This window comes from Lycium ferocissimum, chromosome 4 (assembly GCF_029784015.1).
Source record: "Lycium ferocissimum isolate CSIRO_LF1 chromosome 4, AGI_CSIRO_Lferr_CH_V1, whole genome shotgun sequence".
NCBI classification, from domain to species: domain Eukaryota; kingdom Viridiplantae; phylum Streptophyta; class Magnoliopsida; order Solanales; family Solanaceae; genus Lycium; species Lycium ferocissimum.
In genome coordinates this window covers 27,534,898-27,549,110 of record NC_081345.1, presented here as the reverse complement: position 1 = coordinate 27,549,110, position 14,213 = coordinate 27,534,898, and the positions used below count along the sequence as shown (strand labels likewise).

Below are 14,213 nucleotides of genomic sequence, written 5' to 3'. Positions count from 1 at the left end.
AAGTATTAGCTTAACTTGTCTTCAATACAACTAAAGAATTTTCAATATTGATTAGGAACATCTAATTTTCTTTGGAATTAAACTCAATGCATTATAATAATTAACCAAATCTTTTAAAAGTGTAGCAATAGTGGGAGTTGAAAGTTTGTGTCATTGTGTGTCCTCTTATGTATTGTAATTTGTAGCTCCATAAGTGTTCCAAATTTTAGAAATTTCACATGGGTTTTTTTGTGACTTTTACTCAAATGCCATGAAATCATCACATGGAATACAGAAGGAAAGGATTTTACATGACACATAAGACGAATAGAAGTGCTCCTTATACATTAAACAAGGCAATTTGACACTGGTTCACAGTACATCACAAGCACACACGTAACTCCCTAAAATAAATAACATACCCATAATTGTACTATTTAATTAATTTTGACAAACACATTAATTTGTCCTCATGTTGCATTACATAAAACCCAAAAAATAAAAATCACCACAAGCCCAAAATAAACATAGGTTCAAATTTTATGAAAATAACTATGCATTGAACACCAAATAGTAACACTTAACTAACCTATATGTAGAAAGGGGTGAGGCTACAATACTAGTCATGGATTTTGACATATTTAGTAGTTTAGGCTTACATCCTTGTACTAGAAATCCATTAAATACGCATTAAATATTTAATTACTAACCTTAAGAACTAAAACGGAAGAACGGCCTGATACAGCCTAACGCATGTTTCAAATCTCGCCTCCGCCTTCGGTTTGGCATGTGACTCTACCCACCATGATCACTTCTACTTCCTACTATAATTTCTTGATCTTGGAATATAAACAATGGATTCAGAAACTGTACAAGTGCTTTTGCAAGAAGCATACATGCTAATGAATCCAAATCTATCACTTAAACTTCTTATTGATGGTACCTTTGAAGAATTTTGCCAAATGTCATCATCATGATATTGTTGATCATCCTTGGAACACTCCACAAATGCAGCAAAAAATGGATCCTTTCTAAAGCTTTTAGTAGCACTTTTCCTTGGAGAAAACTCATCAAGAAAACTAGTAGTTTTCTTGGATGAATTTGGTATATTTCCAGCTGGTGGTGGCAATGGGAGAAGTTGCCCTAAAGAAGTGCTATTTTTCCTGGAAAATTTTTGCTTTGGAATTCCAGGAATTTGTTCCCAAGAAAATGGTATCCCTTTAGAGAAATGAAGAGGAGTTGTAGGGCTAAAAGGGGAATTATTATCAAGATCATGGAAAGAGAGTGATGATCCAAAGGAAGAGTTGGAAGAGTGAGATGGAGAAGAAGAGAGAGATGATTGGCTCCGTCGAGTCACCGTTGTCGGTTGCCGGAAAACTGGGGTTGATAATGTGGTGTCACTTTGATCATCACCATCATTTGTTGGAGTAGTAGTAGTAAGAGTAGAAGCCATTGATTCTTGATGAAGGGAGAAATGGAAAAGGAAGAGGTTTTGTTTCTCTTATGTTGTCCCTTCAATAGCTTTATCTTTACTCTCTCCTTGTATGTGTATATATATTGAGAACCTTTTATGTTGTGTTTACTATCTATATATTTTCTTTTTAAATAATGGCATTGTCAAGCACACTTGTGGTGAGTCTCGGTTATTTTATGGAATATCAGCTACCTTACATCTGTATATATATTGTGTGTTAATTTTGTCTATCAAAACTTTGATATACTAAGAAATTTATTGAGCCTTTTTTTGGTCTGCTGGAGTTTTTGTCTTTAATATATTTAATTGCTTTGGTATAAATGTTGAATGATTTAATCTTTAATACTGAAGTATTTCTAATTTTGATTTTCGGGTAAAGATCAATTTTCACTCTCAATAGATTTTGGTGAATGAGAAATTTAAGAGATAGTACTAGGTATTAGTAGTAATTAACAAAAGGACCCCATTGCATTATGACAATTGACAAGAATGGAGAGTAGGTAGAAACAGAGGACCAAATGGGAAATAAATAAGCACCTCTTTTCTTTATAAGAAGAAAAAAAAGAGAGAAAAGGTTTCAATATTGCGTACTTGAGTTGATAGCAATAAGAATTTTAAACGTTTAGGTAAGTTAATATTTTGTATATATCTTTATTCAAGAAGAAAATACAATATGCTGGGATTATAATGTTGTCTCTAAAGTAATTGTACTATTGAGGAAAAGAAGTCATGATGATGTTTATTCATCTTATTCAGCAGATGTTTACCATAGTTTGTACTTTGTATAGGAAAAGTTTTTTTTTTTTTTTTTTTTTTTTGTGTGTGTGTGTGTTTGTCCCAAGTCAATGATAAACAAGCTAAGCACCTACAAGTTCCAATATTCTTTGTGGTAATCTCACTTCCAACGAAGCGATTAAGTAGAAGTCCAGTCGAATATTAGTCGTGAAATATTTTTTTTCTCATTTTGGTTGCTATTGTTAATTGAGAAGAATAATTTTGGGAGGGGACATGAGAAATGAAGTATCATGAAGGCATAAAGAATTCTTGGATTCCGTCTACCGTGGCTTATTTTTTCACCTACCAACTTAGTCAGAAATATCATAGTTGTCTGTCTCAATTATTGGGAGGCTTAAATAAACATTGAAATTTCGTGGAGCATGGGTCTCGAGCTACTTTGGTTACTCATAATTAATTTAACCCATTTGATAAACTTCTCTTCATATTCTTTTTTTTTTTTTTCCTTTCTGAAAATTAAATATTGTATATACAAAATTATTTAAGTATGGACTTTCCGGAGGATACTGGTCCTCGGGAGTCATTCAATTTACAAAATGGATATGTATATCTTGATACAAAGGAGGGACCGGGATAAACAAACAAGAGATTCCCCTGATAGTCTATGCTACCAGATTTTGGCTAGATGATCTTTCACTTAGTTGATTCCTCCGTACGTGAAATTATATTAATTGTATCAAATTCTATCACTTATATTTTGCTACTAGTACTTTAGTAATTTGTACTTGAGGAAGTAATTCTTTACGGAATTTATGTCTCTCCATAAAAGTCTTTGTGAACTTTCAAACATTGTGTGGTTGAGGGATAAGTACCTCTTCACTCATAAAAGTCCTTGTGAACTTTCAAACATTGTGTGGTTGAGGGATAAGTACCTCTTCGTCACGATACTAATCGCTTCGGTTCTAATGAAATGTTAGAAAAAAATAAAAAAATAAAAAAGTTTCCAAAAGCAAGACAATCGATTGTTTGAACTTGGAACTCCCACATTGACGTAGGATGGTGCAATTGGACTCTTTATATGATAGTAAGTAATTCTCACATCATAAACTAGCTTTTGAGGTTGTATTAGATTCGATTAATGCCACCATATTATGTTATACACTCTCCTGCTACGCCTAGGTGTACGGGGTGTTGGAAATCGATGGCGCAATGGGACTCTTTGTATGATTTTAGGTGACCTGTGAACTAGCTTTTAAATTAAATTAGACACGAAATCCATTTTCTCACCATTCCATGACCTGAAAATGGGACAATAAGACAAAAGAAGCTACCATATTTAGAACAGGCGTTTGATGTGATCTTTCCTTTTACTGTAGATTCGATTGATGAACAACAATTAATGTAGATTTACTTGTGTTTTCCCTTTTTGAAGTCGCCTCGGGATCTTCAAAGCTTGATACATCCAAAACAACAATTCTCAATTAAATTATGAACTTATTTTTACTTTAGTTATTGTGCTACAGCTAAATAACAAAAGTTTCTGACAAAACACTTGGCCACGGGTTTGTGTATAGCAGAGAAGATGAGGACAAAAAGGGTCATTCACTTCACTCAATTTGCTAACGCCATACATGCAAACGAAGAAAACAACAACTCAACTGCTCGTGATCTGAATGAACTTCTTGTTTTTGGAATTTGGCATGTGATTATGGGACCCTTAACCCCTGCATTTTTTTTAATTTTTTTTAATCTCTATTCTACTTCTTTTTTCCCCTTTATATATAAGTCTATATATGACGTATTGCAACTTTTGTTTTTCTTCTCTGTTCCTTTTTTGTTTAAGCATTCAAAATTAGAAAATCATTTATTCGATTAATTCGGTTACACACTGCATAGATTCACTAAAAAGTATAGCGGTATAACTACGACCAAAAGATTCTTCATTCTCATGAGATCTCCGGCTCAAAATCAGTCCCTATATATCTTTCTTCTGTTTTAAATGATTTTGAGAGAGATATTGCTAAAGGTTTATAAGTTCATCCAAACTTAATACCTTTGGCTCGGATATTGTACATGCACATCAATAAATAAGTAAAAATAATTAAAAATAATAGAGTTTGAATTACGTAAATTTTATTTTATTTTTTTAACCGTCTTTGTTTTATTTGATACCTAATTTTTAATGAGATATTACAATATTTTACTAGATAAATATCTGAATTACGTATATATATTGGTCTTGTTTATCTTCCTCTCCACAAAATTTTACATAGACGTCTCCATCAAATTTATGTTTTCTTCTGATTCATGTATTTCAAAATTTTGGTTTTCACTTGCATTAGAATCAATTAAATCAAAATAGAACATTGAAAGCGTACACCACATGTTGAGGTTCGTCATCTTAAATAGTCCAGTAATTAAAAATAGTACCTTTTATTACCAAAATAACTTAGAAAGATTTTTGTCAAGTTTATTTTGGGGCATATAGTTAGCATTCTGTATTCGATAGATAATTTAAAACAGAATCTGGAAAGAAAGGAAAATAAATTCGAGCTCACTTAATTCATAGTGTGTTCTTAAGGAAATCATTCTCCTCAAGTACCCCGAGGTTATGAAATATATCCTCACAGGATAGAATGAATTAACTCACCAATATGGCGGTACCTCAAATCCTCATGAATTGAGAATGCAACAAACAACAGAAATCACACACAAAAAAATATTTGAAGTGCAGAAAAGAAAGAAGAAGTGATCAAAATTTTCGTAAGTAAAATCTTATGGAAATGACTAAGTATTTATAGCCAACAAAGTATAGGAATGAAGAGGTATGAAGCCTTTTCCATGAAAAGGTGCAAAGGATCATTTCTCATTCACAACTCTTCGTAAAATCCTAACATATATATCATTAACCATGCGCATAGATGTAGTATATTCTAACAATTGTCATGGTTAAAAGTCTAAGTGGGAGATTGTTGAGATATATAATATTAACCATGTGTTTGGATATAGTAGTATTTATTAAAGAAAAGTTATTTATACATTTTTTGTAAAAATTACATAGATCATGTATTCGTATATGTATCCTTTCCTTATGTATTAGATAATTTTGTGTATAGAGTTTATACACAAAAGATCAAAATCATTGGTTCTTATAAGTATAAAGTTTATGTTCACAATCTAAAATGAAAATTGGATAAAGCCATTAGTATGATTGTAGTACAAGATTAAATATAATTTATATATCTTCATTAGTATTGACATAACTCATTAGGTCATTAAATGTACTTATACTCTTAATCTTGATATAGTTATTAGGATCAATGTGATCTGTTCATTATTTTGATTTATCAAAAGGTGCGATTCTATTGTGAGTCAATTGTACCTAATAGGTTGGATAGTACAAATAACATTTATGAAATAATAATTAGTTTAAACAACAAATTCATCAAGAATTGACTCGAAATCTCAAATTCAAAGTAAATATTAAAGTTTTCGTTATTATGTTCAGGTGAAAAACTTACATTTTTAAGTTAGCAAATAATAATAATAATAATACATATTATTGGTAACTTGCTTTGCATCACATATTACTCCCTCTTGAAATTGAAGTTAATTCTACGGCGCGAGGTAATTGAACTATTTCAAGGAAAATAAAAGAAATATGATAACATAATTCATGATTGTAGTTGACTGATGCAACAGTTGAAATGCTCAGGAATCAACCATAGTTTCAGCTGGAAGCAAAATTCACTAGATGATTTATTTGCTAATGAAGGGATGAAGTCATGAAGCAAACCAATTTCTATGTTTTGTACTAATCCTTAGTTATTAATATTAGCAAAAGAAATAATGCGCTATTGGGGGAGTGTCATAATCACCATAACTCACGTGCAAAAGGGAGTTGATCCAAGTTTTGAATTTGCTCAATCTTTTTTATTTATTTATTTCTTATCCAAGTGATAGTATCAACTCGTGATCAAGTGTTTTTGTTCCACTCTGTATGTCATCATAATCTTGTTATAATTCTGTCTTCATTTTTATATATTTACTTGAGCTTTACGCTCCTCCGAATGCTGATTCACTGTGCCTATTCAATGTTTTATTTGCTTTATGGCTGACATAACTCCATAGGTCATTAATCAAGATTTTCCATCTTGTGCCCAGTTAACTTGGTGGCCCCGTTTGAATATGATTTGAAATCACGACTTGAAATCAGATCGATTTGAAGTTGAAGTTTTATTTGAACATGTTATTTGGATTTCTTAAGTTGTATTTTTCTCATAAACATGAAAATCTCACAAGTTGTGAAAACTACCAAAACTTTCTCATTTCTTGTACAATCTTACCAAATGAGCAAACGATAGTTCATAACAAAGTTAATTCGCTATTAGAAGACATTTCTAAAAAATACAACATCTATTAATCTAACTTTAATTCAATAAAAAGGAAAAGCGACGCGAACATGAGTTGTAGTGTAACTACTCTTTAATATAATCCTTACACATGGTACAAACAACCTCTTCACGTCGAGCATGTATTTCCGATCAGATAACTGAGAAGACGAACCAACATTGTAACTTTGAGTCAAGTTTTACATTCAAAAAATTTATCTACCAACTTATGAATCACTTTTACAAATATAAACTTATGGGTCAAGTTTTACATTTAAAAATATTTGACATAACAATTTGAAATCCCAAATCCTACTTCTTTGGAGAATTTGGGATTTAAAATGTAACACCATGGACCTTCGGGCTAAGGTATGATCCTTATGACGGGAACATAATGGAACCAAGATGAGGAGTATAGGAAGTGTTTCGAAACCAATCAAGTAATAAGAAGACTTCTTGGGCAAAGGAAAGTCGGAAGCTACCCTACAGAGCCTATTTTCAAGTTAGTTTGCACGAGGTCTCACTTCAAGCGAGTATTCGGGAAAATATATAAGGAATTTGGAAAAACTTCCTTCATGAAAGTTGTATATCTTTGAAATATCTTTCCAACGGTATATTATCGAAGCCAAACGGATATTTGTACAGAAAGTTATGGCCATTTCATTGAAGGGTCACAGAGCAATCAACTAGACAAGCGTCTGCGACGCAGAACGAGATATGGGACGCGGATGGCCATCTGCGACGCATTTCCCAATGCATTTGGGCCAACTTTGCATCCCAAAGTTTTCAGCATTCTGTTTTTGATATGCTTTAGCATATGCGACCCCCAAAAGCCCATCTGTGGTGCAGATGCCAACGCAGACAACCCTGAGGTTCATTAAAGTCGAATTTTTCCCAATTTTTATTCCATTTTTTAGTTTTCCAAGCCCTAGCATAATTTTTCTCTTCTCTCCTCATATTTCCACATCAAGGTAAGTCTCTCCTGTGTATCCCTAAGTAATTCTAACACTTATACATGGATTCTTAAGAAGATTCTGCACTATAATCTTAGGATTTTCAAGGAAACCCATCTAAAGGTTCAAAATTCAAGCTTTTGAAATTGTTCTTCAAGATTGAGACCTTTCTCAAGTTTTTGAAGCAATTAAGGTATGTAGGGCTTCTATCCACTTGTGGGAACGTCGTTGTTCTTCCCCACGCCAAGTCCATTTGTGAAAATACGAAGTCTCACAAAACCTAAGGTTTCTATTCTAATTCATGATGTCCCTAAGATATAAGTTCCATGATATGCCATAGTTGTATTATTATTTCGTCATTGTGTTCTTGATATTCTATTTTGGTTATTGGGAATCCGTCCGTAATCCATGAACACCCATGCTTTGTATTCCATGGGTTCTTAAATGCAGAATATGAACTAGCATGCTTATTTTCATGAAAATCAACATGTTTTCATACAAGTTATACTATATACTTATATTCATGCTATATTATACTCACGAATCATGTTTACGAATCATATTTACAAGTCATGTTTGTGAATCATGTCTACAAGTCATACTTACAAGTTATGTTATATAAACCATGGGCTCAGATGCCCACCAATATCCCTTTTTTTTTTTTTTTTGGAGTAGCATAGGTTTGCCGAGAAGGCTCAGAAAGCTTGAAACTACGTATGCCAACATAGGATAAGGGTCGATCCAGCCAACCCGTCAGTTTTGGTGGTTGATTTTTGCTTGTTTTTTAGTAGTGAAAGATGCTCATGCTCATGTTCATGTTCAGCTTACAGTTTTAGTTTCATTTTCAGATCTATTATTTCTTGTTCCATGATTATTTCATTCAGTTGCTTTTCAAATGTACTGATGTCCCCTTTTATTGCCCAGGGGCCTGCATTTCATGATGCAGGTAGTGATTTACAGGATAACGGATCCAAACCGAAAACCAAACCAAACTAATTATATGCTCGTTAGGAATTGCTCGTATTAAAAATTGCTTTTGGTAAGCCCCATCTCATTTTTTATATATTTGTCATTATTATATATATATCGTGTTCATGTTGGTTTTATAATTTATATACCGTATGCCGGGGCCTTATTCCGAATTCAAACAATTCAAAGTAGTCAGACTCACATTTAGAGGTTTTATAGACTAGTCAATTATAGGGGTGTTCACGGTTTGATGAAAACCCGATCCAAACCGAAAACCAAAACCAAACTAATTATATGAACTGATATTTACGTACTTGGGTTAGGTTTGGTTTGGTTTTGAATTTTTAAAAATCGATAATATTTGATTTGGGCTTGGTTTTACTAAAAGCAAACCGAAGAAAAAACCGAACCGAACCGATAAATTTTATATATAATTTTTATAATTATATATATACAATATATTGGTTTTTATAAATACTTTTAAATAATTTATATACTTTTTAAGTAAAATTTTATTTATCTCTAATAGGCTAATGAACTTTATACTGTAAGCCGATTTTAAAAAAAGAAATCCATGAATTCAAACTCATTTATTCAAAGAAACAACTATATGAGATTTGCCTAGATTTATTTTTTGTATTTCTTATAAACTTTATTCACATAATTAAAATAATAAATCTTAAGACATTTTCTCCATAATGCAAGAAACTATAACTACCACAATAAAAGGGTAATAACGGATTATAAGTTGAAAAATAATAGAAAATTCTCTCATAATTGTAGGAAAAAACATGAAAGAGAGAAATACCGTTAATTTTCTTGAAAATCGAAAACCCAACCCAAACTGAACCAAACCAATGAATATGTATTATATTTGGTTTGGTTTTAATAATTTATATATATATATATATATATATGGTTTGGTTTTGGTTTTAACCTAAAACCGACCCATGAACACCCCTAGTCAGTTATGTCATTTCAGATGTTTAGTTGAGTTAGTCTCGTTGGCTGCATTACTATATTTCCGCATTCGTGATATAATAGTATTTAAGATTATTTAATCCCATGTTTTACTCACACCATGCATGTTTATATTATATTCCGCATCAGTTCATGCCCCATGTTGATTCAGCAAGCCATGTAGTTCGCTAGGTCATATGCAGCAAAACACCGAGCGCCGTGTTACGCCCAGGCCATGGTTCGGGGCGTGACATAAAATCGTAATATATATGTAATTGAAATTTTGTGCAAATTTCATGAACAAATGCTAATTTAAAATCAAAATATGAAATCATGCTTCCAAATCCTATTGCCAAACGCCTACTAATTAATACCGGTCTTTCATTTTGTGATGATTTAGATGACTTTATTAGAAGCTAATTACATGATGAAATATTGGAATAGGCGAGTTTTGTGCCAAAGATTGCATTGGCGCCAAACAGGCGCGCTACGTGCAGAATCTAAATATATACTTCCTTTGTTAAAATAAGTATTGTTTTAATAAAATAAATTTGTCCCAAAATAATAGTAGCTTTAGGAATTCAAGATAATAATTAGTATTTTTTTCAATTATACCCTTATACCAAAGAACTAGTTCTTCTTAATGGCGTTTAATTCTCAAGAAACATTTAATAGTCAAAAGAACTGATTTAGTAAACTATGCATTGTATTTATTTATTTATTAATGAATAATGAGCTAAAACGACACTTATTTTGGAATGGAGAGAATACTATACTTGAACAACTTTTTAGGAGAACAAAATAGTTTCTTCTTTAATATTCGGGTTGTGTTTAATAATTGGAAATTGTTGTGATTGGATATTAAATTTGGAGTCATTTGGATCAATTTTTATCAAATTTGTAGCAAAACACATACTGGCGAAATTTCTACACAAATAAATTATGATCTGCCAAGATATTTTGGCCAAATTCGGATAATTTTTCATGATTAGCGATCAAATTTTGGCTTTCCACATATATTGACGAGATTGCCATGACTTGTGAAAAGACTAATTTTGTCCGTCAATAAGATATCCTAGTAATTCGCCCGGGGTTTTGCTGCTAAATGCGTGAATGTATTTTTGCAAAACTTTTTGAAATGAGATCAAAATTTAAATAGTGGCATTAGAAGATTTTATTTACACAAATAACACCTTTTACCCTACGTCATCCAAAAAAAGAGTTATTATCAATTTTGGTCGGATTACAAATTATTATTTGATTTAGCCATATTTTTTTACACTATAGCCAAGTGCAAAAAGGTTACATTCTTCCCCACAATTTCTCCACTATGTAGCAGTACCACCACATCAACACCACCATTATTTCTACCACCGCCTTCAATCATTGAAACACCATAAAAAAATCATTGAAATCACCAAACTCGGAAGAAGACCTTGAAATTCACTATTGTTGAGCTCGAAGCTCTCAAATCTAAAAATAAAAAATCCGAAAAGTGTTGTTATTCGAAGTGATTTTTAAAAATAACACGTGTGAAGCCTACTAAAATTTGAACTCATTTGGGATTTGATTTGAAGAGTTTCTAGTCGAAATTTTGAGCTAGTAGTTCGAAGAGGCCGAGATGAAACGATGATATATGAGTATATTTCTATGTATATCCATGTATACATTTGCGTAATATACGCGTGATATATAACGATATACACGTGCTGCAATGAAGTTTTCTCAACTCGGTTTTAACTCCAGACCAATTTAAATCACCTTCATAATCCTCCTCAACTTTTTGTACATAGCCTCGACAATGAATTTTCAACGAATTTCAATCACAACTACTCAAAAAACAATTACTATTAAAATATTTCAGATTTCGAAGTGAAGTTTTAAACGAAGTTTTAATGCTAGCTCTTTAAACTTTCTTCAACTAATCATCAAATCAGAAACTATTAACACCAAATCAATGTTGATAGAGATTTATGGAGAAAATGGGTATTTGTGAACTGTGGTGGTCTCGGTTGGTGAGGAATTGAATGAAGATTTTTTTTTTTTTCCCACAGAAGAGCTGAGTATTAATTCAATTGGTTGTTGGTATAGACTATATTTTAGGACTAAACAGCTGAAAAAAAGGTTTGTAAAACTTTTCCATTTGTGAAAGATTCCTTTCAATTAGTCCAAAGCGAGGATGGACTATAGTATTACTTATGGGTTATGAATATTTATTTCTTAACGCAACTTATCACAAAATAAGGGAAGTCCTAACCTTAATCAATTGGTTTAGATTTGAAATAAATAGAAAAATATAGAACAATCCTTCTCACAATGAGTGTATACTTGTAAGAAAAGTAAGAAAAAAAATCTCTTTTCTTTTATACTTGTTAGCGTGAAGTTGTTCCTGAATCTTGATATACTATTTCTTTTATATTTGTTAGTGTGAAGTCGTTCTTGAATCTTGATATACTATTTCTTTTGTAGGTACTATTAGATGGACAAAGTGTATACTTGCTTCAAGGATAGCTTAACAAATCATTACTTATTTGCGTTCATGCACATATATGATCCACCTAATGACCCGATGTAGTTTCTTTTCTACTATAATAGAAGAGTGGATGAGAATCAGGATCGTAGTCGTCCGCATGACATTTACGTAAATAAGTTCAAAAGTACGGGTAAGGCGCAAATTCCTTTTGGCCCACTTGATTTCTTTACTTCACACGCTTAGCAACTATTCCTTTAAAAGTATGAGCTCACTTGATTTCTTTACTTTACACGCTTTTGCAGCCATTTGACAAATGCTTTTTGGCCATGTGGGCTCCACTCTACTTTGCAATTACAACTAACAATTTTGACTATTTTCTAATGCTGAGAACTGAAATATACGAATTACAGTTCAAATAAATTACTACTTTGTTTTGTTTTATATTATTTTGGTGCTTCCTCTTTTAACTGTTAATTTGTTTTATGCAAGGGCTTTTTCATTTGACAAAATTTAGTTCAACATTAATAATATTTGTTTAGTAAATCCTTTTTATCTATTTCTAATTCATACTTATAAATAATTAAATTTAGAAACATGTTACTTATTGGAGATTAAAATTCATTTTGAGGGCATTTACTTAAGCCATAAGAAGTCATGCGTGGGGTCCTCAATGATGTAGTGATATTTTGCGTAGACCGGATCATTACTGCTCCATTTATATAAGCATAAAATAATAAATATTTACGGTAAGATTTTTTAGTTATTTCATTCAAAGAAAAAGTTTCAGATATAAGGTATGATTAAATTTTACTTCCACATTTGGAAATTTTACTTCCTCATTTGGTTATTGTACAAAATTAACAGAATATTTAAAAAAAATGTGTTAATTAATATTTAAAAGATTTTTATATCTTTTAATAAAATAAAAGTAAATTATGTTTAAAGTGTAGGCAATTATTACGAATAGTCTGGTACATCTTATTAAGTAAGTTGTATTCATTTCTTATTAATAATTTTCTAAAGATACATGTTTCAAAAATATTTATTCTCTATTTTAATCAAATGTGTGAATAAAGATATTCAAAGAAATATTTATCTTCTTTATTAAATTTCATAAAATAGGTACATAATAGCTTCTTATTTATAATTGTAATTTATTTTTAATAATTACATTTTAATATACTTAGTACAAATATACCTCATACGGAGAAGGTGTATAATTTTCATAGCATGAGAGCTATAAGTGTTTGATTTTAAAATATAAGGGGTGTATCCGAAACTGAGTCATAATAAGTTCATGAAAAATTAAAGCTAAACATAGAGAAAACTAAAAGAATAAAGATGGATTTAGATTGAACCCACAAACACTAAGACGTGTGTACACATATTCTTTAAAAACGAGTAAGATACAGTAGTTGTTTTGTACTTTTTTTTGTAAAAAAGAATTTCTTCGTATTACATCCGGAGAGAGAGCAATTAGGAAAAAGGAAATTATATACAATAATAGCATTTGAACCCTTCATTTCAATCGTGGAAGGCAAGGAGCTCTCCAACGCTAACGCTCAGCCCCTTAGTCTGTACGTAAAAATATAGGATTATAACAAATGCTATTTTAATTGTAATTGTGTTTATGTAATAAAACTTTCATAATTTTGTTATCAGACCGACTCATTTTTCGTGTTGGGCCTGTGCTTGCACGGGCTTCACATTATCTAGTAGACAAAAGAATTGCCAAAACTCAATGCGTTCTTCTGCATACGACTATCCTTTAGATTTCTATCACCTTTCATTCCTTTATGTTTTTGTCAAATTAAGTTGGCATTTGATAATTTTGTGGGTGAAATTTTAAAAAAAAAAAAGTATCTGAATTAAAATTTATCATAAGTATTTTATAGAACGGAAAAGGGTCAAATATACCCTTGTACTATCGGAAAAGGGCCAAATATACCATTCGTTATACTTTGGGTCCAAATATACCCCTCCCGTTATAATTTCGGTCCAAATCTACTCACATGTGACATTGACATTTAGGTGAGGTGGACGCCACGTAGCATGCCACCTCACACCCCCAACCCAATTTACTTCCACCTTCTTCTTCCACCGCCATGGGATTATATATCCATATACTACTAACATTTTCTTAACTATATAAACCTATATAAACCTATATATATCATCTGAGTCGAATAAAGTGGTGCGTTTATAAAATTATGCATAATAAAGAAAAAAATAGGGGATTGGACTCTGTTTCTGTTTCTTCGCGTCAAGTAATGACTGAA

The 14,213-nt window shown here is 31.6% G+C and overlaps 1 protein-coding gene across 1 annotated transcript; it reads right to left on the bottom strand.

The window, feature by feature from the left end:
- Nucleotides 1–788: 788 nt before the first annotated feature.
- Nucleotides 789–1,536, bottom strand: LOC132054526 (uncharacterized). The gene has a single exon (XM_059446515.1). The coding sequence runs from the start codon at nt 1,430–1,432 to the stop codon at nt 794–796; it is 639 nt and encodes a 212-aa protein (XP_059302498.1). The 5' UTR covers nt 1,433–1,536; the 3' UTR covers nt 789–793.
- Nucleotides 1,537–14,213: the final 12,677 nt, after the last annotated feature.